A 23,553-nucleotide genomic window follows, 5' to 3' on the forward strand; every position below is an offset into this window, starting at 1 on the left:
GGAGGCAGCTGATCTATGATTCACATCATTGAAATTTTTTATCACTCTCTTTTCCCTTCCTCTCTCTGAAATCAATATAAACATATATATTTTTTAAAGAATGAGATCAACCAAAGGACTTGTATGCATGCATATAAGCCTAACCAATGGACACAGACAACAGGGGGGTGAGGGCATGAGTAGGGGGGTGGGGGAGTAATGGGGGAATAAGGACACATATGTAACACCTTAATCAATAAAGAAATTAAAAAAAAAAAGAATGAGGTTTCCAATAGAAGTAATTCTGCTTCAGAATTTAACACATAAATACTGCTTGAGTTGCCAGTCTGTCTACAGATCTCAGACTCAAGAATATAATAAAAACTAGAGGCCCAATGCATGAAATCATGCAAGAGCAGACCTTCCTTCCTCTGGCTGCCAGCTCCGGCTTCCCTCTGGCACCCGGACCTGCACTTCCCTCACAGCCCCGGCTTTGTCCTGGAAGGTCATCTGGAAGGAAGTCTGGAAGGACATCTGGTCTAATTAGTATATTATGCTTTTATTATTATAGACTAGAGGCCAGTGCATGAAATTCATGCATGGGGGGGGGGGTCCCTTAGCCCAGCCTGCACCCTCTCCAATCCAGGACCCTTTTAGGGATGTCTGACATCCCTCTCGCAATCCGCTCGCCTGCCTGCCTGCCTGATCACCCCTAACCACCTCTGCCTGCCTGATTGCCCCTAACCACCTCTGCCTACCTGCCTGATCACCCCTAACTGCTCCCCTGCCACCCTGATTGCACCTAACCACCTCTGCCTCAGCCCCTACACTGGGACCCAGGCTTCCTTCCCTCTGACTGGCTGCAGGAACCTGGGACCCAGGCTGGCTTCACCCAGGCTGGCTGCAGGAGCCTGAGACCAGGGGCAGCTTTGCCTGGGTCGGCCACAGCCACAGGTGCCCAGGACCATGGGCAACTTCACCCGGGCCCGGCTTTGTCAGGAAGGACATCTGGAAGGTTGTCCGGAAGACATCTGGTCTAATTAGTATATTGCCCTTTTATTAGTATAGATTTATGTCTGAGTTTCCAGTCTGCTGACCTTAGCTGTGGATTTGAGACTCAAGACTGCAACATCAATGCTTATCTGATTTTCTTGCTGGCTGATCTGCCCTACAAACTTCAAATTTTCCACCCCACCCACCACTACCTGAGCCACTTTCTTAAAATAAAACATAGACATAAAGAGACAAATGCAGATATACATATAGATATAAATATTCTATTGGTTCTGTTACTCTGGAGAAAAATGTTCTCACATAATACTCAACAATTTTCTCATGAACTTATTTTATAATTAAATACTTAAATCTACCAGAATATTGGACCAAATAGCCTACATACTCTGAAATTGAAATCATCCTTGTCTAAAAAGCAATATGAAATAAAGCTCATCCAACTGATCCTTTATGTCATATCCGTAGAAAATAATAATTACATAAAAAATATATATATTTTTTTCTTTTTTGGTATTAATAAATGCCTCTATACATTTAGCAATTATAAGTAGGACATTATAGATTTGATCAATTCACCATTCTTTATATTATTCTTCCTGCTTTAAACTATATATTGGTTAGGTGACATATTCTTATATTTTAATATCAATATCCAAAGAAGTAGAAATTTCATAATTTAAACACACATATAATTTTTAATTATTGCTCTCTTTTTAAAAATACCTCATTTTTCTTACCTCTTCCATAGAGTATATAAATGTTAGTAAATTTTTGTTTTATACAATATAAGAATGCTACTTTTCTATTCTAATATATCTTTTTATTTTATAATATGCATTTCTGCATAATCCCATATATAGAATGATCATAATATTTCCAGAATATATGACTTGCAAAATCTGATGCAGTAACTTAGTTCTTAAATAACTAATTATCCCTTCTTTGTCACTGCAAATGTACAATTGTGAATTAAAGGTTCTCAGGTTGAAAGAAATTAGTTAAGACTATAAACACTGGTGCTTGGTTTCTACCTCCTTTCAATTTTTTAAATAGAAATGTATATATAACATATCTATTTATGTATATATGATTTTTATATATATACAGATATATAGAGATAGATAAACATAATCCTGTATAGTTTCTACTATAAATGTTTTAGGAGGAAGTCTGTATATCCAAAGGTTTTAAAGAGAAAAAAAATTCAGGTATATAAATTTCACAACCCTTTTGTCCAGACATATGACACAATGTCACATCAAGTTTTTGCTTGCTTTATTATTTTTAGACTTAGTGGCCCGGTGCACGAATTTGTGCATATTGAAAGGAAATTAATTAGAAGAAATATTTTAATATCGCTATTTCCCCTTTCTCTATAATAGAAGTGTCAAATTCTAATTCACGATTGACAATGAGAGATCAAAACACACGTGTGCGATTGGCGCCAGTGAGAGCTTCATATGTATCACGCATGCACAAGTCAACTTAGCCTTTTATAGATATAGAATAAACTTGCTTAATTAGACCTGCTTTATGATTTAGCTAAACTTTTTCCAGCCCAGTGAAGTACCCCAACTTATCTTTCAGGTAATTGTCAGCAACACAGCAGTAAATACCAACACGAAGCAGATTATTTATTATTATTTTTTAAAATATATTTTTTATTGATTTTTTACAGAGAGGAAGAGAGAGGGATAGAGAGTTAGAAACATCGATCAGCTGCCTCTTGCACACCCCCTACTGGGGATGTGCCCACAACCAAGGTACATGCCCTTGACCAGAATCAAACCTGGGACCCTTGAGTCCGCAGGCTGACGCTCTATCCACTGAGCCAAACCGGTTTCGGCTGAAGCAGATTATTATTGTAGATCACACAGGGAGAACAAAGGGTAAAATATTTAACTGCAGCAGTGTTTAACTATATTCTGTGCAGTGAGGAAACCTGAAGTCATTTTCAAGGTCCACCATTTCTTACTTCTGTTCAATCAGGTCAACTTTCTAAGCTTTCTAAATCTCCATTTTTGGGCTAATGAAAAGAAAATAGGATACTACTGAATCTCCTATCTACCTACTCCAGGACTTCTGTGAGGATCAAATGAGATGAGGCATGGGAAACACTTCACAGACATTTGGTTAAAGTGTAAAATGTTTGTACCTGGGTATAAAGCAAGTCATGTTCCTGGGCTGAAGAAATTGCAAGGAGGCTAGGTGTTAGGGAGAGGAAGCCAAACATTGCTACGGGATGTCATTACCCAGACAGACACTTAGCATATTGGTCTTACATATATATATAGATTCTAAATAGTAAAATTAATTCATCTACAGCCATCAAAAAGTGTTCCGGAAAAGCACATTCTTTAAGACATGAGTCGCTGAACCATTTACTGTGTGCTGAACCTGTGTGGAACAGCACACAGGTAATGCAGGAAGAAAATTCTTTGCTTCTATATTTGTAAATCAAATTCATGAGGTGACAGTTTTGTGACAAAAATATGGATTTCTCAGATTATTTTATTAGTATTAATAACTAAAGTTTCAATTTCTGTGATGTAACCAACACATCAGTGTCAGCTACAAAACTGTTGGTCCTGTAGGAATCAGAGAGAAACTCTCTTGTCAAATTCTTTTGTTTTTATTTAAATAATAATTTGATGCCAAATTTTTCATACCTGTGTGTTAGCTCAGATTTCTATAATGTTTTTATAAAAATATGAATGTGGTATAAAATTGAACGATTTTCATTATCAGAAGAAAATATTTTTATCTATTTATTTGCACACATATGCACACACATACCTTATGCAAAGTGGGTTTATTTAGTAGTGATATTATATGATTATAAAACAAAAAATTGAAAGTATAATTTAAAATGTTTTCTTACTTGTAAACTATAGCTTAAATATGGTAACAATGCTATCCAGAATTTACCCTATAACTAAAATATTTTTTAAATTAAACACGGTTTCATTTGTTTTAAACCATCACAGACATATTGAGTTAAATTATTTCCTTTATTGAAAGTGAGATTACTTTGTCCTACAGAATATCTGGAGGCAAGCTGACCTATCTTATCTCATTCTCATAATTTTTTTCTCATTCTAGGGCATGGCTTTAAAGTATAAATTGTTATCTCCATACAGATGTTGGCAAAATTAGGTTTCAGTTGTGAGTACATGAAACACAGAGTTTATTCATGGCATTATTATTCATTAGTTATTGTATTATTTACTTGTGTTATAACTGCAAACCTGCTTTTGCCCAACCCCATATATAAATATGCAACAACACTGACTACTAGTAGGCTAGAAATAAGAGTTGAAAATAAAAGCTGTAAGCTGTGGCATTGATACCTGTTTTTACTCATATCTCATGGCCATGCCAACCTTAAAACTGAGTATCAAGAGAGGGTTACATGATGAGATCTGCCAATAATGTATCTAATTTTGGGTGTTTGGTGTATATCTGAACTTGTGTGGGAATATATGATAACAGATACCTTTAGTGTTACATATTTTGGTACACACATATTTATGTGGAGGTATATAATTTCTTATTATCTTGAAAAAAACATTGCCCTTAAAATATATATAATTATATAAAGTACACATAAATAAGTAAATTGATATTTCCAACATAATTCTAAATTATTCATTTCATTGAGACCTTAGGAAAAAATGAGATGAAGAGTAAAAGGGAACCTAGATTTATGAAGCAATGACTATACCCCAATTCCTCACTGATTATATCTATTTTTTTCCATTTTGTCAAAGTTAGCATTGTCTCCCCAAATGAGAGATGTTCTAAATTAAAGAGCAGGTGAAGTTATTATGTTACATTCAATGTTGGTATTTCGCTCCTATCACTTTAATTTTAATTACAAATAAATAATTAGGAATATATAATACTAGAGGCCCGGTGCACGAAATTTGTGCACGGAGGGGGGTTGTCCCTCAGCCCAGCCTGTACCCTCTCCAATCTGGGACCCCTCAAGGGATTTCCGACTGCCCTCTCACAATCCAGGACTGCTGGCTCCCAACTGCTTGCCTGCCTGCCTTCCTGATTGCCCCTAACCGCTTCTGCCTGCCAGCCTGATCACCCCCTAACCACTCTGCTGCCAGCCTGTTTGCCCCCAACTTCCCTCCTCTGCTGGCCTGGTTACCCCTAACTGCCTTCTCCTGCAGGGTTGATCACCTCCAACTGCCCTCCCTTGCAGGCCTGGTCCTTCTCAACTGCCCTCCCTTGCAGGCCGGGTGCCTCCCAACTGCCCTCTCCTGCTGGCCATCTTGTGGTGGCCATCTTGTGTCCACATGGGGGCAGGATCTTTGACCACATGGGGGCAACTATATTGTGTGTTGCAGTTATGATCAATCTGCATAGTACTCTTTTATTAGATAGGATATTTTTTCCTCAAATATAAAACCTGCATTAATAACAGCAAATATCATAATTTTAATATTTTCCTCCCAACACATCTCATATATGTCTATATTTCATTGTATTTTCAAAATATAATTCTACTTAACAAAAATGCTACCTAAAAATGCAAAGAAATTATTAAAATACTTGCCTGAAATCCGAGGAGCTTTTCACTAGGCTTAATGTGCCTCTGAAATTCACACTCTATGGGTTGTATCACTTTGATTCCATCTTCGTAAAAAACATAGAACATGTTTCCAATTCCCAGACCTTATAAATAAAAACACATTCAAAAGCTCAAATGAAATTATTAGAAAACTTTACAACCAATACTCAGTGCCCCTCATATTGCTGACAGATCAATCTGCAAAGTCGTGTAATGTTAGTAAAGCAAACCCTGTGTGACCTTCACCGAATTCCCAAGCAACTTTATGACATTAGGCAGACATTCTACCTTATTCTCCCCAGTCTGCAATTCAGTTGCTTTCTGTAATACAACTCAATATTTTTAAAAATATATTTAGAATAACTCTAAATGGAAATAATAAACTCTGATACATAATGTCTGATACCTTCTCTAGTTAATTTAGTTAAGGAAAAAAAGTACTTTTGAGGAATTTTATTTATCCTAGTACTTTTGTTGGAATTCCCTAGTGAAAATAAAATTGCATTCTTCGTAGGAATTTAGTTTATATACCAATTTTTAAAAACGAAAAGAATAAAACTTTGAGATTTCAGAAAGTAAACAAATTTTTATAAGTATAATCCTACATAGAGGTCTTATATGTCATTTTTTATACTAGCAGTGTTTGGGACCTATTTCTATACTTTGAAACTTGAATTAATTTGAGGTTTTAGAAAAAACTTCAGTGTACTAGTTTAAAGCATACTTTTATTTTTTTCACACTACAGATCTAAGTGTGTGGCATGTTAGATTTTGTATCACTTTATAAATCCAAACCTAACCGGTGCAGGACACTACAATGAAATACCGGAATGCAGGTGGGGTTATCTGAGGCCTGCAACTGGGAGCGTCTGCATATTCCTGCACACCTGCTCTCTTCGTTTCCTCTGCTTCTGCCTTTTCCCACGTGTCCAGACCTAACAGCATGTATTCCTTCCTTTTCAGATCCTCAGCTGAGTAGCTTCCTTTCCCAGCTGTGTTGGGTTCCATAATCATCTTTGTTCAGTCTAATTACACCTTACATGACTCAGTGATAGCATATGTTCTTTGAAAAGCCAAACCACTGTTGCTTAAAATACTTAAAATCTAAAAACACCTATAAAGAGAAAGGTACTTTATTTAAGTACAAAAAGTTCCTAAGCATTTTTATTTCAATTGAGAATATCTGCAAGGTCTATTAAGTCAAGCCTGAGGATCACAATAAATGTGTATTAATTTGTAAAATTGTTTGTTGATCTTAACACATATTTATTCTTATTAAATGTTCTTAGTTTAAAGAGTCACCAATTCTGTCCACCTATCACATGTCCACCTATTATTATAATTTAGAGGAAAACGTATTCAAACATAATTATGACTTTATTTGTCATGGTGTTTATAATTGTCTTTTGGCACATGAAATTATTTCTATCTAATCATATCTATACGTTTTAAATTACTCCAGATTGTTTTGACACATCTTTATTGTTTTATAAATATTTTACACTACTTATATTTTAATATGTGCAATCTTTATCAGGTAATTAAACATTTTAAGTCCAGAGAGTACTACATTATGATGGGACAGTCCTAAATAGCAGAAGGGGCAAGAAATAAATTCAAGTCATATTTTAAAAAATATATATATAACTTAGTAGTTGTCAGCTATTCTTTGTAATTATCATTGTGCATAAAGGACTATAAATTCCAAGCCCAATGAATAAAATTTTAAAAAGTCAGTTTTAATATAAAAAATGTTTATTTGTATTAATAAGCTTCCAGTGAACATTATCCTAAGATTGATGTGTGCTATATATCAATAACTACCAATTTAGTATTAATTGTTGTTGAAACCTATAAACATAACCAAGTAGTAATATTGTCTGATGACCAGATGTCAGTTACATACTATATTCAATGATTATTACAAAGCCCATCACTTTTTATTAGTTTTTAAAATGGATCTTTATTGTTGAAAGTATTACAGATACCCCCTCTCCCTCTCCCCCCAATAATTCCCTCCATCCCACTCCCATCCCTTTCCCAGGCCTTCACTGTACTAGTGTCTATGTCCGTGGGTTATGGGCCCAGAACATTTTGGAATGAACATGACTCTGCCCTCCTTTAGCTGCTGCAAAATTGTACTCCACATTCAGGAATGAGAAGATGATTGAACCTGACACTACTCTATGCCCAGTTTGTTTGTAAACTTTCTTGGAACACTTCCTGCCCTTTCTTATTACTTTACCATATTCTGTACACAATGCAATCAGTGGGATTCCACTTTATTCTTGCACTGATGAAATTTCTGAGCTGTATTTTCCTCTAAAACCCACTTAATCCATCCAAATCACCCTTCCATTCTGAGAGACTATGTTCTTTCCTTTTAAAATATGAATTACACATCAGCATTTTTACCAAGCATAAACTACTTTTTAGGTTATTGAAGAAACACAGACATCATTATATAAGGTTTAGTTTGTTTTTGCATTTTATTGTTTTCAGTGAAATGTAATTCTTTAGTGTGTATGAAATTGTTATGCAACAAAATACCATATATATTACTAAAAATAATAATTGTAAAGTGAACAACTATGTATTAATTACTCTGCCTTGTAATAAAACTTTACCTATATCTTTTAGGTTCAATCATCTTTGAGTCCCTCCCTCCCTATCCACAAGAGGTCTATTTTGCCATTATATTTTTGCTAGACATATTTTGTTCATAAAAAGTTTTATTTAGTATTTAGCAGCAGAATTTGTAATATGAATATATGATGCAGACATGTTTCTTTTTAAATTTGCTGCTATAATATTGTACATATGTACATTTATTATGAATATAGTGGGAACAGAACAATATAAATTACCTGATGATGGAGATGATGATAACTGAAGACAAAATCAGATTTTCATTTCGAGCATTCATTAGATTTATTTGTAAAGTAGCAATAACATATTTGCATATATTCACTATAATTATAAGTTTCTATGTTCTAACCTTTTTTTTTTTTTTTTTGAGAAGGAATGGGAGAATGTAACAGATAGATCAACTCCATTCTCTGGATTCAGACATCTCTAAGGCAAAATCATAGTTATAGAACCAACTGTCGGTTGTGCTATTCAGTCATGGGGTGGAGTTAATCAGTCATGTCACAATTACCTGATCTTAGAATTTGAAGATAATAACTATACTTATATCATAAAGCTGTTGTAAGAATGTAATGAGAGGGAGAAATTAAAACATTTAACAGAGTGACTGACACATAGTAAGATTTCAAGAAACAAAAACTATCACTATTTTATAACTGATATCATCTCTTATTTGAAACATTAGTGGGGTGGGGAAACAAAGGGTGAAATGCACATAACCTGAATATGATTACTGTTCTCATGGTTTCCTCAAATCTATACTGTGAGAAATACTGCTAAATTTCAGTTTTCCATGATGTTAAATTATGTGAATCCATGAGCTGCTAAAAGTTCAAATTTATTTTCTTTGAGCAGGTCTCAAAGTTGATCCTTTCAGTGGGTCTACAAAGTTAAAGCTGTTTTCATAATAATACTAAGATGTCATTTGTGGGGGGGTTTTGGTGTGTGTTTTTCTCTCAGTCTCCCAAATCAGATTCTCTCAGAAGTAGAGTGCACTTCTGAAAAGGCTACAAGACACATGATGTCAAAAGTGATGTCCCAACAATTCACTGCAGAAGTAGATATAGGAAGCTAGCATTTCCTATTCAATCAGACACTTAAAGGATTTGAAAAATACAAGTCTCCTCATTGTTTTCTGAAAATATAGCTTTAAAAATAATGTGCTATTTGTGGCTACAGGTAATGGGCTTATTATAATTACTTTTAATAAATTAATAAATACCCACTTAAGTTTTTTTCTGTTTTAAGTTCTAATATGGTAAACATAAGTGGATGAAAATAACCCACATAGCCATAAGCTTATGTGTTCTCAGTCTGCTGGGAAGTGTAACAGGGTCCTGAGTCCCAAGGAGTTTGATCACCATGTAGGTTTTAATTACAATTCTCTCCTCATCACTGCTTTTTATTGTAGGTATATTACAAAAGTTTTTGACTCCAGTGAAAGCTTCATGGCTCTAGTCACAGTAAAGATTGGGAACATGTGCAGGCTGTTTTTCTTTTCCTTTTTCCATCCCCTGGTGAAGTCAGACATATGTGCTTTGTCTTTTACAGGTCGATTGTTAATCTAATACAGTACTGTGCTCTAGAATGTAATCCATATTTGTTGGTTCCTTGTGAGCTTTCTTTTTGCTTTGTTATTCTTTCTATACAGAAAGAGGACATAAGCAAGAATTACCTGCAGGCTCATAAGAAAGCATTATTTTCCAGGGGATTTTCTAATCAATAATGTGCCTTTAAATACATGGAATAGAGAAAAAATGGGTGTAATGTGCATTCCTGTCTCAATACTTTGAGGACAGCTGCTCAATAATGATACTGTATTGTGATAATACAAGTATGTTATTTATTATATATAGAAAATATTTTATACCAACAATAAAATTATAACAACAATAAAATTTGGTTAATTTCTGATTACTGGATGAATATTTAAGTCAACAACAAAGGAGACTGTGTGGTGTTAATTGCCTTTCTCTGACTTAATTTTACATTACTTTAGCATTTAAGTTATAGTCAAGAGCAAATTATAATTCTACAATGCAGTGAGAACTTGTGATTATTGTCTTCCTCTGACTTAATTTTACATTACTTGAGAATATAAATTATAGTCAATATTAATATTTTCATGTTCAAATTATCCTAAACTTACTTATCTTATTTTGACATATAGAAGAATTCTTTTTTTTAGATAAAGAAAAATATAGGCAAGAATAGATTGTACACAATTGCATTTCTCACATTGATAAGTAGGCAGAGGTAGACTTATGATTCATGAATGCTTCTACATTTCTGTTTTAGAGCTAAAAATCTTTTTACACACACAGTAGTATCCCAGCATCCTACCTCAATAAGATCCTTATATTATGTTCATTTAAAATAAGACTGACTCTTTCATTCTTCCTATAAAGTTTTGAGGAATGATTGTGTCAAGCTATTTATTGGGCAACATTAATCTAGGAAGTAGGTGCCATCTGACACACACACACACACACACACATATATATATATATATATATATATATATATATATATATATATATACTGGAGGCCCAATGCAAGGGGCTTGGCCCTCGTAGCCACGGCTTTGTCTGGAGGGTCATTAGGCTGTCTAGTTCAATTAACATATTATACTTTTATTTTATATACATATATACATATATATACACACACACACACACACACACACACATATATGTGTGTGTGTATTATATATATATATGTGTGTGTATATATATATATGTGTGTGTGTGTATTATATATATGAGTGATATTATCTCAAACCACTCCTTTTGAGTCATTATACAATTCCCTGAACTTCCAAAGGTTTGCTGAAAAGCTGAATTCAAATCTACATGATTAACTTCACATGTAATGATTAACCTAACCAAGGTTATAAGATAATATAGTATTTGTTTGCTAAGTAATTACTATTAGTTGGAATCATGTATATAATTATATATATATGCATGCATGTATGTATACATACAGAAGGATAGATACCTCTTGTCCCAAAACTATCAGAATAAAATTTTAATAGATTAAAAATGGTTTCAAATAATAAATCCCAATGTGATGTTAAGTGATATGGAGGTCTCTAATACTTTGGGGGTAGCTTGAAGAATGCTATTATATTATCACTAGAGGCCCAATGCACGAAATTCGTGCAAGAGTAGGCCTTCCTTCCCCCAGCTGCCGGCACCAGCTTCCCTCTGGCACCCAGGACCCGGACTTCCCTCGCAGCCCTGGCTTTATCTGGAAGGTTGTCCAGTCTAATTAGCATATTACACCTTTATTATTATATATTGCAAATTAATAATTATTATAAGCAAATAATGTTCATGGTGGCTATTAAACAAAATCAATTTATAAGGCATAATTGTTTCCCATACTTTAAATTTTACATATCAAAGATTCACTACGGAGAATTTCAACTCTATTTCAAGTACTGTTAGATAAATTTGGCTCAGTGAGGTAAAATAACTCATCCAATTTTTCCCAACAATTAACAAGAAAGGCCAGATCTATGGCACCTGACTTCCGATTCCTTAAGTAATATTCCTTCCATTATAATGATTAAATAAAATCAATTTTTAAAATGCTCAGAGAAATATTTGTTTAATCTCAAGAGCAAAGATAATACAAAGACATGTTATCCAACAGATATCATAATTTCAATTATAATTGAATTTGTACATTCAAATGTGAAATATTTAAGTGGAATGAATTGAGAGTATATAGTTACACCAGGACCTCCTTAAAAAGGAGATTATATAAATGCTTAAGGAACAACTAATACCAAAGGGAAAAAAGGAGGGAGGTGGCATCCTTCATCTTTGAGAACAAAATTGAAATGAATAAATTCCAAAAATTACTTGAATATTATGATTAATGGCCTTCAAAGGTAGCAATGCCTCCAGCTCATGTGGGAAGCTGTAATTGGGGAAGAGAAAGTTTGCTTTGGATGGACTGTGAAGACAATAATTTGCACCATTGTTTACCTGGAGTGTAATGATGGTATAGATATTTTTCTCCTTCAAATATAATTAAAACACATTGATGGGCTATTTGAGTACCTGGTCTAACATTTTCCGGCCTTTGTGATTAAGTAAAAAATAATAATAACAACAACAATAATAAAGACAGTAGATACCATTTATTGAATGTGGATTATATTTAAAAAACTGATAACAATCCTATGAGTATTAATAAATATCCTTATTTTTGAAATAAGAATATTATTGCATAAAAAGGCCCTAGTGATGGAGACTGAATTTGAATCCAGGTCCTTCAAGTTTATAACCCATTTTGTTAAATAATTTATTATATTCCCTAGATAAGGCAACAGTTTTTATATTTGTTCTTTTCCTAACCTAATGAGGGCTTATTATGTAAATTATGTTTAACTGAAGATTCTTTTATTTTTTAACTTAATTTTATACTCTTAAAGGTATTTCAGTATATTGTAATTTAATTTCCTGGCTGTATATCAATTATCAATTATGATTCAAGCTGATGAGTGGTATTAATATATTTAATGTAGAGATTTACACAAAAATGTTGAAATATAATCAAATAAAAACATTGGCTCAAAATAAAAACCGGTTATTGAAACTGATAGTCAACATATATACTAAAAGATTAGGCAAAATAATCACAACAATATAAGAAATAATAGAATTTAGTACCTTCTTCTCTCCATAATATGTTAGCTACTGCAGCATGTTAAAAAGAAAGAGAAGGAAGAATGAGTACAGAGAGCTTCAGTTGCACAGCAATGCAAATAACTATTCAGGAGGTCACAATCTCTGAGGCGGAGCATGTACATAAAAATAGTGAAGTGAATTCAACAAACTGCTTTAAAATGAACAAAACAGTAAAAATGCTGGGAATAATTAATAATGTTCCATTCATTTCTTGAAATAGCCTATTCTTCTTTGGCATAAAGATTTTGTTAATAAACAAAGAACAGTTTATGCATCATCGAAAAGAATGGAATTTTTAAGTTAATTGTATTGAAGTACAGCTTTAGAATAAGCATGGACAGTTAAACTATTTGTTTATTTGACAGTATCATTAAAAGTTACTAACTGAAAAAGTTATAATTTTATAATTCTCAATATTCCTACGATTTTTTTTATAAATATAGGCTTTTGAACCCAAAAGTTGCTTATTTTAAGTAAATATATGTTTTCACTCTTTAAACAAGACAGAATGATATATATATATACATATATGTGTATATATATGTATGTATGTATGTATGTATATATATCTGGCGTATTTCAATGCAAAGTAAAAGTTTATATTAACTTGTTTCTAGACGATATGTTTATTAAACACTAGAGGCCCAGTGTGCACGAAATCGTGCGCGGTTAGGGTCCCTAGGCCTAGCCTGGCCTCCGTCGCATGGCCTCTGCCATCCTGCAACGCTACATGAAGCTTCCAGCCTCAGGATGCTCTGTGATGCTCGCGGCCCCTGGACTGCTCTGCAAGGCTCCCCCCGCCACTCAACTGCTCCGTGAAGCTTGCTGCCGCCCCGCGAATCTTGAGGCTGGATGCTCCCCTAACTCCCCTCGCCCCGCCACTGCTCTGCGAGGCTCCCCCGCCTTGTGACTGCTTCCCCTGGGTGACTGCTCCACTAAGCTCAGGGCCACAGCCGCTCAACAGTCCCCAGTCACCTCTCATGGTGAGCGGCTCGGGGTCTGGGGGAGAAGGGGGATGGAGAGGTGCTCCATGCACTTCATGGTGACCGCTAGCCCATTCGGTCGTGACGCCACCTAGCTATTTATATATATTAGGATGGTACAGCGCTAAGTCAGTAAAGAGTTAAAATAGTAAGATAGAAATAAAGAGATAATACAAATAGAAATATTCTCAAGGAAATGTCTGCCTGCCTTACTAATTCAAAGTTATCCAATTTCTCTGTTTTCAAAGCAAAATAATATAAGGAACAAGAAAGTGTAACTAACAGAAAATCTCATACACATATAAGTACTCCCTGAATATTTTAACCATATAAAGCATAATCACTTTTTTTAAAAAACTGAATACCCATGGTGGACGTCCAACACTCCTAGCTGGAGGCTGAAGGACCAAGCATGCAGTTTTCAGCACCTGCTATATATGTTTTTCAATACATTTTTGTAGAGTAAGCATTTTTTGTGATTTTGGGTGTTCTTAATTCCTTAAGAATATTTATTCAAACATGTGCACATGACATGTATATCTCCTCAGGGCATTTTATGGTGCTGTTCTTGTGGCTTAGAGTGTGTTTGGCATGTATATGAAAAGAATAGATCTATTTGCAAGGAGAGGACATAGGCTGTGAAGGGAGAGAACCATGCTAACAAATAATTATGACCATGTGATAAGTCTAATCAAACAAGCAAATACCAGGATAAGTGGCTAGGGACAGGACAGAATGATTATCTCTGAGGGGTAGAGGTTGGGTAGCAAAGGGGGGGATAGCTTCATTGGGTTGGTGATATTCAAGAAATATAATGTCATCCAAGCTCAGAAGAGGAATGTGGAGGGCAGGGACCATGGATAGAGACATTTGAGGTATACTAACAGACCACATCATAATACATCTAGAGAAATTTAAGTCATTGAATATAGTTGGAAGGCAAAACGGGTAGGAGCTGAGGCCACAGTATTTGCCCATGATAAAATCATGAAAGTCTTGTACACAATGTCAAGGAGATAAACTTTTCTTCTGGAGGCTCAGGAAAGGTTGAGCCATGATTACACTTATCATTATTTTTCTAGTTTATAAGAACGGTAACTAGACATATGATCACTCCTATCTCCATCCATTCACTTAGTATTGAGTGAAGGCCTAGCATGTGCCAGATATTGAATTCAATACACAGATTAGAACAGACCCAGCTCTGTGCTAATAGACATCTATTTTAGTTAAGGGAGGGAAAGTGAACTAACAGTACCCAAATCATGGTAGAGAAAAAATTGCAAATTCTATGTGTTATAAAAGAGAGAAGCAGTCATTGGAATGTTTTGAACAGCTGGATTAGACGTAGTCTAATCTGAGACTGGAGGAAACTTCCTTAATGATAATGCTGAAGGTGACATCTAAAAGATGAATAAGAGCAAACTGAGTGAGAATTTTAGTGATATAATTTATCGATATGGGCAAAAGCATGCACAAACCCTAGTAGTATATCAAAGCACTGCTATTTTAAAGGACTAAGAACTTAAAAATAAGGATGGTTTATTGTTAAGATAAACAATCACTTATGAGAAAGTACCAAAAAGTACATGGTTTGTGATATTAACATTAGAGAAGATAAAATTAAAGGCACTACATATTGAACTTAAAATTATATAAATCAAATACATAGCAATATAATATGAGGCAGAAATTATTAGGACTGGATACAACATTGATAAAGCCACAGCCACATTCTGCTTTTTTTATCCTTCATTCTTAATGTTTGGAAAATGAAGAAAAAAAGGACAAAGTTTCAATAATATAATTTTAAGATTGAATTAATATTTTTATAACGAGTACTGGACTATACAAACAGAAAGTATTTTCTTTTCAAGATGTCTTGAAAGATTTTCAAGAGTGGCCACAAAGTACATTAGAAAATGAAGTCTCTATTCTGTATGTATATGCCAATAAGCATTAATAGCTTAGACATACTCAGACAACAATAGAGAAAATATGAAAACATGTTTAAATCCAAAAATTTCTTCAATAAATTAAATATTTTAAAAATAAAATGTATCACAATTTATATAAACTACAAAAATAGTAATTCAACATGTGGGCCCAAAGAGTTTTAGCCAGAAGATAAAATATAGACTTAACTGATAAGCAAGATAGATGGATGGATAGATAGATAGATGATAGATATATAGATGATAGATAGGTGATAGATAGATAAGAGAAGAAGAATGAACAGAGTGAGAGAAGGAAGGCAGAAGGAAGGAATACCTGTAGCTGTAATGATTTTAAATTAATACAGACATTTTTACTAATAAATTTGATAATCTGGATTTCATAACAAAATCTGAGGAAATATATCTAAATTGAACATAAAGCATAAAATTGAATAAAAATAACCATGGTACTTAAAATGATAATTCTAAGATCAGAATATCCTAAGCATAGAGGCAGAGATTATATTAGTATCATGAATGAGCATACTGGATGTTTAATTTCTTTTGTATCAAATCAAAAAGCCCAGATAAGCCAAGAGCTTGCTCTTCCCAGATTCTCTCCTCTTTCCCTCCCTGCTCCAGCCATGCCTCACCACTTGAAACCTTTCTTTCCTACACAAGGTAAACCCCAAATGTCAAATCCCAAATGTTGAATCAGGTTACAACAGTACACACTTTCTGCCATACCAAAGAGATCAATATAACCATTTTTATGAATAAAAGTAATTATCAATAAAAGGAATGTTATTTTATCTGGACTGCTATTTACATATGGGAATGGTTTTGTTTGTCATATTAATTTATCCTTCATACAATATAAACAGCTACCTATAATAAATTCAGGCTTCATAATGCCACCCTTATGCTGAAAAACACATAATGTATGTATAAATGTGTGTGGGTGCGTGTGCGTGTGTGTGTGTTAGTATATGAGCTCAAAGTCCTTAGCATAGCATAGATGTCTCCCATGATATGCCTGTGCTATATTAAATTCACATTTCAAACATCAAGTCATTTAGAATCTCTTAGTATTTATTCTTATGTTAAAACTGACAGTAATATTCTTAGCAGAATTATTCACCTAATTTCCTTCTAGTTTTTCTTTAAACCAGCTTAGATTTTTGTCTATTGCTAGCCTGTGTAGAGCTAAGTGTTGGGCTTACTGACTTTTTTCTCTACATATGGAATCCCGTGAAACACGAATGCATTCCTTAATATACCCTAAATAAATTTTCTGTTCCTAAAGTTTTTATTTGTAATTAGAAAATAAAAACATCACAGTTACTGACTCCCCCCCCCCCAGTAATTTAGTACTTATTCATGACAGCTGAAATGTCAAATTCTTTCTGAAGATAACATATGCCTTATGCCTTATAATGAAAATCTGGTTCCATGGAGATGCCTGGATACTAGTAACAGAATATTTATTAATGCTTTAAATAAATTGCCTTATTTTATCTATTGTAGACTTGCTATTGTATTCAAAGTGATAGATTTCCTATTAGATATGCTATCTATGTAGAAATACATGTGGAGAATTGAATATCATATAAGCAACAGCAATAAGAGAGTTCACTACATAGCAGCATGCTATAGTACTGAACAGTTACTAGTGTTTTCCTTGGCTACCCATGTGTAAACTGCTTGGCTTTTCAACTAAATAAGATTTTTGCTTGTCGTCTTCCTCTGAAAGTGTAATGTTTTCAGCAGTGAAAAACATTTTTTTATACTACATTTATCTGAGGATAACATTTCAGCTATATGTCTTATTGACTGCTTCTCCTTTGGATTTGAGAAATTGACAACTTTAGAAGACAAACAAAAAAGGATGACATTTAAAAAATGTAGGTAAAATTTAATGTAACTGAAAAAAATGTATGGTTAATGTTAGGGCAGTTGAAATTTGTTTGAATGTGCATATGGAGAATGAAGTGAGATATTTAAAACACACTATTTTTAGGATGGAAAGCTATGTAATGTATGTCAAGTACATTGCCTGCTATATGCCAAATTCAAAACCACTTTTAAGTCAAACTGTCACTCTTTTGGCACTAATTGAAGAAATTGTCCTCTGTGACTACACAGGTTTCCAAACTAGTGTCTAACATTAGCTGATTAGGCTATAGTGTCTAACTTGCACTAGGGCATACAACCTAGACACTGGCCAGAAATAGATGGTTTAATTTCTATTTATATAAATAAAAGCCTAAGCGACCATTGCAACTGAATGGACGACCAAATAGGCTGCGTGGGGTGACTAGTCCCTCAGGGGGGGCAGTTGGGGATGACCAGGCAGGGAGAGGGGGTAGTGAGGGGTGACCAGGCCAGTGTGTGGGGGGGCAGTTGGAGGCAACCAGGCCGGCATGGGGGGGGCAGTTAGGGGCAATCAGGCAGGCAGGCCGGTGAGCAGTTAGGAGCCTGTGGTCCTGGATTGTGAGAGGGATGTCCGACTAGTTTAGGCCCGATCCGCAAGATCGGGTCCCGGATTAGAGAGGGTGCAGGCTGGGCTGAGTGGACCCCCCACCCCCATGCATGAATTTTGTGCACCAGGCCTCTAGTAAAGTGATAAGATAGGATAATAAGGTACTTTGGTGAGGGGTGTGTGGCTTGAATCAAGAAATCATGTTAGAAAAGAAAAAGCACAGAGAACAAGAATTGTAGAAATGCATGGGTAAAGGCACCATGGCATAGAGTCAGGGCTATGATAATTTGTGATAACATACAGAAGGACTCAAGAAGACATGAAAGGCAGGAAGGGACTATACAACCCACAGAAGAGGTGAGAGGGTCAACAGTTTTCTGACTACGTAATGTCAGGTTCTGCGTTCTGAATGTGGACACATCACAGACTACTCCACGTTGCCAGTGTAACATTCACATCAATTCTAAAATAACCTATCCTTAACCATATAGAGTCTACTCCTGGTCACCAAACAAGTCTGATCAAAGCCAACACAACATAAGGATTGTTGCCATGTCAACCAATTAAAGCCAGCATGCTAAACAAGTAAAAACTATATCTATCTTTTGCTCCAATGCCAAACTAAGTGAGCATATTATCTGCAGTGGCTGTTGCATGATGCGTAAAAAGTTATCTCCAACTTAGTGGCTAAAAACAACAAAAAACATCTATGGTCTTGTGGGGTGGGGTGACTGGGCGGGTTCTGATTTGGGGTATCTCATGGAGCTCTGGGCATCTGAAGGCTTATTGTGGCTGGAAGATCCACTTCCAAGGGGCCTCACATGTTTGCTGGCAATTTGGTGCTGGCCTTTGGCAGGAAGCTTCAGTTCTTGACTCATGGGATTCCCCCCAAACCTGCTTAAACATCCACACATACTGGCGATTGGCTTCTCCCACAATGAGTGATCCAAGAGAGCAAGGCAGAAGCCATAAGGCCCTTTATGACCTGGCTTCAGAAGTCATATACTCCACCTTCACCCTACCTTTTAAGTGATAGATATCTGAGCTATTTCAATGCAGGAAGATACTACAAGGGTGTGGATAACAGGAGAGGAGGATCTTTAGGACCATCTTGGACACCACACCATATTGGCATTAACAGACTGTTTAGGAAGCAAACATAGTGTTAAGAAAATGTTTCCAGCTAATATCCTCCTAACCAGACTGCCAACACCTAAGCTTCTCTTAATACAAAAATCCTAAGCCCACCATAGTTAGAATGTAACTTGATAGTTCTTCACACAAATGATTGACTGTGGCTTTAACAGGACAAACAATAAACAGGGCATTATTATTACTTTTAAATAGTTTTTATTAATTTCAGAGAGGAAGGGAGAGGGAGAAAGATATCAATGATGAGAGAGAATCATTGATTGGCTGCCTCCTGCACACCCCACACTGGGGATCGAGCATGCAACATGGGCAGGTGACCTGACCAGGAATCAAACCATGACCTCCTGATTCATAGGTGGATGTTGAGCCATGCCAGCTGGTCTAAACAAGACATTACTAAACAATTGCTATATAATAGGGGAAAACTTTGCCTTCTAACTCATTCAGATGCCTTACCATTTTAAGTAGATAGCAAGCAAAGGTACTTACTCTTTTGTTTTAACTTCCTCATCTAGAAAATATACCACAAGGTTCATTTAAGAATTAAAAAATAAAATGATTATAACATATTTTAAGTAGTATTTGGCACAGAATAAATTAATTAATGAATCTTAGCTATGTAATTTTTATAAAAGGCTACCATTCTTAACAATTTTATTATTCCTTTTGTATTCTGAACTTCTCACTATTTAATATGTATTTAAATAAATATTTAATATATTTACATTACATGAAATGTTAACATGAATATAATTATATTTAAATATAGTATAAAATAAAAGATATCTAATATTTGAAGAAATTGACTAGAGCTTATTATTAAGATAAAGATTGTTAGAAAAATATTTTGTGAGGTAAATTGCAAATTATAATTACAAGCCTTAAATATCCTGATACTTAAGGCATTCTGGGCAAATATATGGCTTATAATTCAGTTAAGTCTGTTTATCTTTTTTAAAATATACTTTTATTGATTTCAGAGAGGATGGTAGAGGGAGAGAAAGATAGAGACATCAATGATGAAAGAGAATCATTGATTGGCTGCCTCCTGCCCGCCCCCTTCTGGGGATCTAACCCGAAACCTGGGCATGTGCTCTTGACTGGACTCCAACCTGGGACTCTTCAGTCCGCAGGCTTACGCTCTATCCACTGAGCCAAACCAGGTAGGGCTAGTCTGTTTATCTTTAAAGAAATTGCAAAACAGACTATTAACTGGGGAAAAAGCATCTCACACCTAAACAGGAAAATCACTGCAGTAAGCCATAACCATAGTACCTGAAATTTCTAGTAGTCACAAGAATAAAAGGGAAGTACTGGGTTTTACACTGTCCAGGAAGTATACCTGTGGAAAATGACAGAAAATGTGTCTGAAAGAATTTTACTCTAAATTAAAAGGGATTAACTTCTTAGAACATATTTCTAAAGAAAATGCTTGAATTAAAACATACATATTAGATAGTATGAGAATTTTATGAGCATTCAATGAGTTAACATTTTTTAATTTCTTAAAACAGTGCCCGGAGCAAACACAAATCTGTGTATGTACACATATGTTTACATATATGTACACACATGTTTTTGGGGAAAAATTTTGCTAAACAAAAACATATCTTCAAGTTCAGAACTTTATATTATAAATCAAATATGAAGCAATTTGCAGCAATAATACAGGCTATATCCCTTCTTTTAATGAAGACAAATAAGAAAATGTTTGAGTACACAGTGTTGAGGAACAGATAGATACTAAACATGTCCCTTCAGTCAAATGCTAGAAGCCTCAACAGGCCAATGGCCAGTTCTGCAGTCAAATCGAATCTGCCTTTTATAAGGCTTCAAGTGTTTACAATGTGCTGATTAAAGTGAATTCCGTGTTGATTTTGATTTGCTGTTAGGCACAAGAAGCACCAGCCTTGACCCCCTGTTACAAAATGTAAAAACTGATATTCTCAATGTGTTAAATCCCCATCCCACATCGGGAAGGTCGTGTGTAATTGGATTAAAGGGATGACTGACATGTTCTCCCCCAAAGTCCTTTATATTTAGCTCCTGTACAGTTTCAGGACAGAGAGCCCAGACGTCTGGGTTATGAAGTAAGAATTTTCATGTCAAGCTAATAATAACTTTCATAAAAGAATTTCAGTTTAATCATGAAAGAACTTGCAAACTTAAGTTAGAAGCAATTTGCAGCAATTATACAGGCTATATCCCTGATGGTCCCAGGAGGACGAGTTAACCGGATCCTGCACTTCTGATTTGTTCACGAACTCATCCTGTTGAGGAGGATTATTTTTCACTGGCCAACTCAATTCAGCCTGAGGCCTCTCTTACTGTATTTTTCCTGGGATAGATGTACTTCTTTCTTACTTAATTATGAAAGCAGTACTTACTAAAAAAAAAAAAAAAAAAAAAAAAGTCCCCCTTTTTTGCTTACAATGGCACAGAAGGAATGGCAGACTCTGCTTAAAATGACATAATAAGCCCTGTTTTGCTGTCAACTCTTCAAGATATTGTCACTTATTAATTTATGTTTTCCTAAAATTCTTGAGTGGTGTGTTTCTAGTTATTAGAATTTACTGACCTGTTTTTAAAATATCATTCAGCTGAAGTAAGTGCAAGTAATGGTGTTTTGAAAAGCATACATTAGGAATCAGTTTAAAAGTATATTTCAAGAAGAAGGAAAATACAATTAAACCAGAAAAATGTCTCAAGTCATCCACAGATATTTTTTTCTGTAATAACTAACATGCTTCTTACTTTGCTCCATTAAAACTCCTGGTCATAATACTACCCGCCTTTAAATCTCTAATATTTCAGGAACCTAAAGCCTTCTATGTGGAGACATTGTCATTACTACTTTTGAATGCCTGTAAATGAGGTTGTAAAACACAGTTCTTTCTCATCATGTTAGAAAGGAAAATTAAAGCAGGAATAAGTGACATCGAATGTCTAAGACTAGGTGAAGAAGGAACTAAGATGTCCCACCACTACATATTAAAATTAGGAATTTGGAGTTCTGCCCATATTATTTTAACACATATATTCTTCTTTATTTGAAACATTATTGCCACTACTGGGAGCTGAATCACTACCTTGAATTATTGCAATGGAGAAACAAATGTGGAACACCATGAAAGGAATAAACTGCTCTGGTCTCCTCTAGTTTTATCTGTCCCCTCTCCTCTTCTTTCCTGTCCTATCCCACACAATACAGATTCTGTGTTAATAAGAGAGAACAATGCCAGCTGTTCTTCCCTCCATTGTCAACACTGAAAAAAGGGCAGAACTAAAAACAGGCATCGATGATACTCTAGCAGCTGCAGTTACTGGCACAGAGAAAAAGTGGATGGGGTCAAAGATGCTCAGCAGAGAAGTGACAGGAAGAGCAAAGAAACTAGGCCAAGTAGCAGAGTGTAGCCAACCGTAGCTGGGGTAAGAGGAACGTTGGCCTGGAAATGTGTGAGCATTTTCAGCTGGAGCCTTCTGATATCAAGGACTCCACACACATGTAAACCTTAATGACTGCTCACCCTTGAATATAAAATACCTTCAACCCCAAAATAGTTTGCTATTAAATATAAATATAAAACATCTGATTTGTAACTCTTGACTAGTCCCATATCTAGCATGGGGTACCATCAAGGAAGGGAGAGGGAGAGAGAGAAACATTCAACTGATGCCTCCTGAACGCTCCCTGCAACCCTGGCATGTGCCCTGCCTGGGAATTGAACTGGCAACCTTTTGGTGCACAGGACGATGCTGAACCAACTAAACCACACCAGCCGGGGCTATATCATTTTTACTCATTGTTCAATATATTTAAAAAACATTAAAGTTAATAACTGCTGACCCAGAATAATAATAATGCTAATCAGAACAAACACTTAGTCGGCCTTCATTATGTGCTTGACACTGTCCCAAGTATTTTAGAACATTAGATATATTAAAATTACATTTCTACAAATGTCTCTAATTGAGTTAATTTTTATTTTAGTTTAATCTAAAAGAGCAAAATAAAGCAAGTATGTGTTAAAATATAAGTGGCTAATTAAGTAATCTGGAGTAAAATAATGTT

The 23,553-nt window shown here is 35.0% G+C and overlaps 1 protein-coding gene across 3 annotated transcripts in view; it reads right to left on the bottom strand.

Annotated features, from left to right (window-relative positions):
- FSTL5 (follistatin like 5) overlaps nucleotides 1-23,553 on the bottom strand; it is a gene marked incomplete at both ends in the record, with an annotated part of 536,981 nt that overhangs the window by 74,986 nt on the left and 438,442 nt on the right. For 2 of the 3 annotated variants that reach the window (XM_079773038.1, XM_079773037.1), the window contains 2 exons: nucleotides 5,561-5,679; nucleotides 12,910-12,936. In XM_079773038.1, coding sequence (XP_079629164.1) covers nucleotides 5,561-5,679; nucleotides 12,910-12,936 — 146 coding nt within the window. The remainder of the gene's footprint in view (nucleotides 1-5,560; nucleotides 5,680-12,909; nucleotides 12,937-23,553) is intronic. The other variant, XM_079773039.1, reaches the window with a different exon arrangement.

This window comes from Cnephaeus nilssonii (assembly GCF_951640355.1).
Source record: "Cnephaeus nilssonii genome assembly, chromosome: 5".
NCBI classification, from domain to species: domain Eukaryota; kingdom Metazoa; phylum Chordata; class Mammalia; order Chiroptera; family Vespertilionidae; genus Cnephaeus; species Cnephaeus nilssonii.